The sequence below is a fragment of the Lactuca sativa genome, chromosome 6 (assembly GCF_002870075.4).
Source record: "Lactuca sativa cultivar Salinas chromosome 6, Lsat_Salinas_v11, whole genome shotgun sequence".
In the NCBI taxonomy this organism is placed as follows: domain Eukaryota; kingdom Viridiplantae; phylum Streptophyta; class Magnoliopsida; order Asterales; family Asteraceae; genus Lactuca; species Lactuca sativa.
Window position 1 is genome coordinate 67,883,023 of NC_056628.2, and position 3,775 is coordinate 67,886,797.

General features: G+C 33.0%; 1 protein-coding gene across 1 annotated transcript; it reads left to right on the forward strand.

The window, feature by feature from the left end:
• Positions 1 to 479: 479 nt before the first annotated feature.
• On the forward strand, positions 480 to 3,450 carry LOC111877495 (pentatricopeptide repeat-containing protein At1g08070, chloroplastic). Its single transcript, XM_023874013.3, has one exon. It carries the CDS (start codon positions 563 to 565, stop codon positions 3,374 to 3,376), a length of 2,814 nt encoding a protein of 937 aa, XP_023729781.1. The 5' UTR covers positions 480 to 562; the 3' UTR covers positions 3,377 to 3,450.
• Positions 3,451 to 3,775: the final 325 nt, after the last annotated feature.

Consider the following 3,775-nt stretch of genomic DNA (forward strand, 5'->3'; position numbering starts at 1 on the left):
CATGTTTTGAACATGTGATATATATATACCAAAACGGAAGTATAAAGTAGGAGAACATGAACATATAACCCTTTGTCAAATTTAATAATGTTTAGGATTCAAAATTCCCACTCAAAAAATAAGAAAAAAACACATTTTTGAAATTGGTTAAAACCAATTTTTCAACGGTTACTTCAAAGAAAAAAAAAAGGCTAATAATAAAAACAAGACAATTGTTTATTGTTTTATCAATTTATACAATATCTTTTGTTCCATTTAATTTATTTTACCATTCCATCATTCTATGTGACATATACATAAAATGATAAATAAATGAAAATTCACATAAAATAAAAAGTTGCGTGACATTAGATGTTTAAAAATTTAAATTAGTTTATTAGTTAAAAATTCAAGTTACTTAAAATTAGTTTATTAGTTAATCAGATAATCGATCAGGAAGAGTTCAAAAAAAAAAAAAAAAAAAAAAAAAAAAAAAAAAAAAAAAAAAAAAAAAAAAAAAAAACGAACAGTAAAGAATCGGTCTTCAAGACTTCAACCGCCAAATGCCAACAATCTTTCAAAGATGGAACTCCCTTTATCTCTAAGCCTCCAAAAACATCCTTTTGTCCAATCACAAACCCATGAATTAAAACACTGGAACTCAATAATCAAGCACCACACTAAGCTCAAAGATGACGTTGCCATACTCACAACATATAACCAGATGGAATCTTTGGGTATTTTGCCGGATAATGCCACTTTGCCTCTGGTACTCAAGGCCTGTGGCCGACTACAAGCCATAGAAAAAGGTAAGAAATTACACAATTCCATTTTGAGTACAAATTTGGCTTCTGATATCCGTGTTCAGACAGCTCTTGTAAACTTCTATTCAAAATGTGGGATGTTACAGAATGCACTCAACGTGTTCGATGAAATGACTCAGAGAGATGTCGTTTCATGGAATGCTATGATTTCTGGGTGTGTTTGTTGTTATGAGTACCAAAAAGCTCTGCGTTTGTTTTCTCAAATGCAAAAGGTAAATCTAAAGGCGAATTCAGTGACCATTGTTGAGCTGCTTCAGGTGTGTGGGGAGCTTTTGGAATTGAGATCTGGGAAGGAGATACATGGGTATTCCTTAAGACATGGTTTGTTTAACACAAATCCTCATGTGGATTCTTCTTTAATGGGGTTTTATTTAAAATTTGATCCATGGATTGCAAGTCTTGTTTTTGAGACATTAGCTTCAAGAAACACGGTAAGTTGGAACACTATGATAAGTGGCTATATTAACCATGGGGATTTCTTGAAAGCTCTGAAACTTTTCATTCTCATGCTGAATGAAGGATTCAAATGTGATTCTATCACAATGTTAGTTGTCATCCAAGCATGTGCTGAATTTGGAGATCATGGATTAGGAATGCAAGTTCATCAACTGGTTATCAAATTTGGTTACAACAATATGCATATAGTCAACTCATTGGTCAACATGTACAACAAATATGCAGATTTAAAATCATCCTATGAGCTATTTACCTCGATTCCAACAAAAGATGTTGCATTATGGAATTCTATGTTATCTTGTTATGTTGAAAACGGATTAATCAATGAATCAATACATTTGTTAAATAAAATGCAGTTGGAGGGCATTAAGGTAAATGAACGAACTATAGTCATTATACTTCCTCTATGTGCAAATCTTTCTAATGGTTTAATAAATGGTAAAAGCTTACATGCTTATGCTTTTAAGATTGGAAATGAAAGAAACAAACATATTGGAAACAGCTTAGTGAATATGTACACATTGTTAAACTGTGTTGAAGATGCCACAAAGGTTTTTAATAAGATGAAGGACATAGATGTAATTTCATGCAATGTTTTCATCTCTGCATTGGCAAATAACAAACTCAAGGTTCAATCTTGTGAAATTTTCACCAAGATGCTAGAATTGGAAATCAAACCGAATTCTCAAACAATAACCTCAATACTTTCTGCTTTTGATGGAATAGATTTCTGGAAATTTGGCAAATGCATCCATGGTTATGTGATGAAATGTGGGATTGAGATAGATGCATCTTTAAACACTGCACTTACAGAAATGTATATAAATTGTGAAGATGAATCAACGGGTATGAGGGTATTTGAGGAATTTCCTGATAAAGATTTGATTTCTTGGAACTCGTTGCTTTCAACTTACATCAAGAACAATCAACCCTACAAAACTTTACTCCTTTTTCATCATATGATCACAAGCGTAAAAGTAAAACCGAATTTTGTCACAATCATAAACATTCTCTCATTATACACTCATCTTTCTAATCTCCCACAAGGGAAATTCCTACATGCTTACACATTAAGAAGATTTTCATCGTTAAATTACGATTTACCCCTTGTGAATGCCTTCTTAACTATGTATTCAAGATGTGGTAGTTTGGAATATGCTGAAAATCTCTTTAATGTATTACCAAAACCAAATATTATTTCATGGAATGCAATGATTGCTGGATATGGAATGCATGGACATGGGGATGAAGCTATGTTGACTTTTTCAAAAATGGTCAAACAAGGATTTACACCTAATCGAGTGACATTTATTTCTGCTTTATCTGCTTGTAGTCATTCTGGAATGATACAAAAAGGTTTACAACTTTTTTATTCCATGGTTCAAGATTTTGGAATAACTCCTGAAGTTGTACATTACAGTTGTTTAGTTGATCTTTTAGCTCGTGGGGGGTTCTTGAATGAAGCTAAAAATGTGATTGACACTATGCCCATGGCACCAGATGCTGCCACCTGGCGAGCTCTGATTGGTGGGTGTCGAGTCTACTCAGATACCCACTTGGCTAAAACTGCTTTTGAGAATCTTATCGAATTAGAACCAAAGAATCCTGGGAATTACGTGTTGTTATCCAATATTTATGCAGCTTCTGGACTTTGGGATGAAGTAAAGAGTTTAAGATTGATTCTTGAAAACAAGGGTTTGAAGAAGCCAGCTGGCAGAAGTTGGATTGTTATCAAAAGTCAACTTCATTTCTTTGCAGCAGGAGATAAATCACATCCACAATCCGAAACAATCTACAGAAAGTTGACTTCTTTGTTGACTTTTGTTAAGGAAATGGGGTATGTTCCTGATCTTAGATGGGTTCTTCATGATGAAGATGATGAAAGAAAAATGGTGAGGCTTTCGAGTCATAGTGAGAAACTAGCAATTGCATTTGGATTGATTAATGTGAGTGGTGGTTCACGGATCTTGATTACTAAGAACCTAAGGATTTGTGGTGATTGTCATGAATTTAGTAAGTATGTTTCAAAGCTTTTGAGGAGGACGATAATTATAAGGGATGCTACTCGTTTCCACCATTTTGTAGATGGATTATGCTCTTGTAAGGACTATTGGTAAGACTTAATGTTGTTAAAAAAATGTTTAGTAATTTAATACACATATAAGTTTATAATTAAGAATACATATTTTGATATGTATATATATGTAGTCAGGGCCGGTCCATTGTTTTACCATGCCGTGGGCAAAGATGTTTGCTTATGCCCCTTTTTTTACCAATTCTATATAAATTTAAAGTTTGTAAGAAACATTATTTGAGAATGTTTTGAGTCATAGTAATCTATAGATATGACTAATGGAAATTACATTTGGTATATTTTAAGATTGCGTTTATAGTTCTAAGCCTAAAACCATTCCCAACACTTCCCTGGATCTCCATATGATGATTCTAATTCTTAATTTTCATAACAAATTACATGTATGAAGGATGAAAATCCTAACACGCCTATGTAATCAAAG

Coding starts and splice junctions, on each gene's coding strand:
- LOC111877495 (XM_023874013.3), top strand. CDS start 563: ATGGAACTCCCTTTATCTCTAAGCCTCCAAAAACATCCTTTTGTCCAA.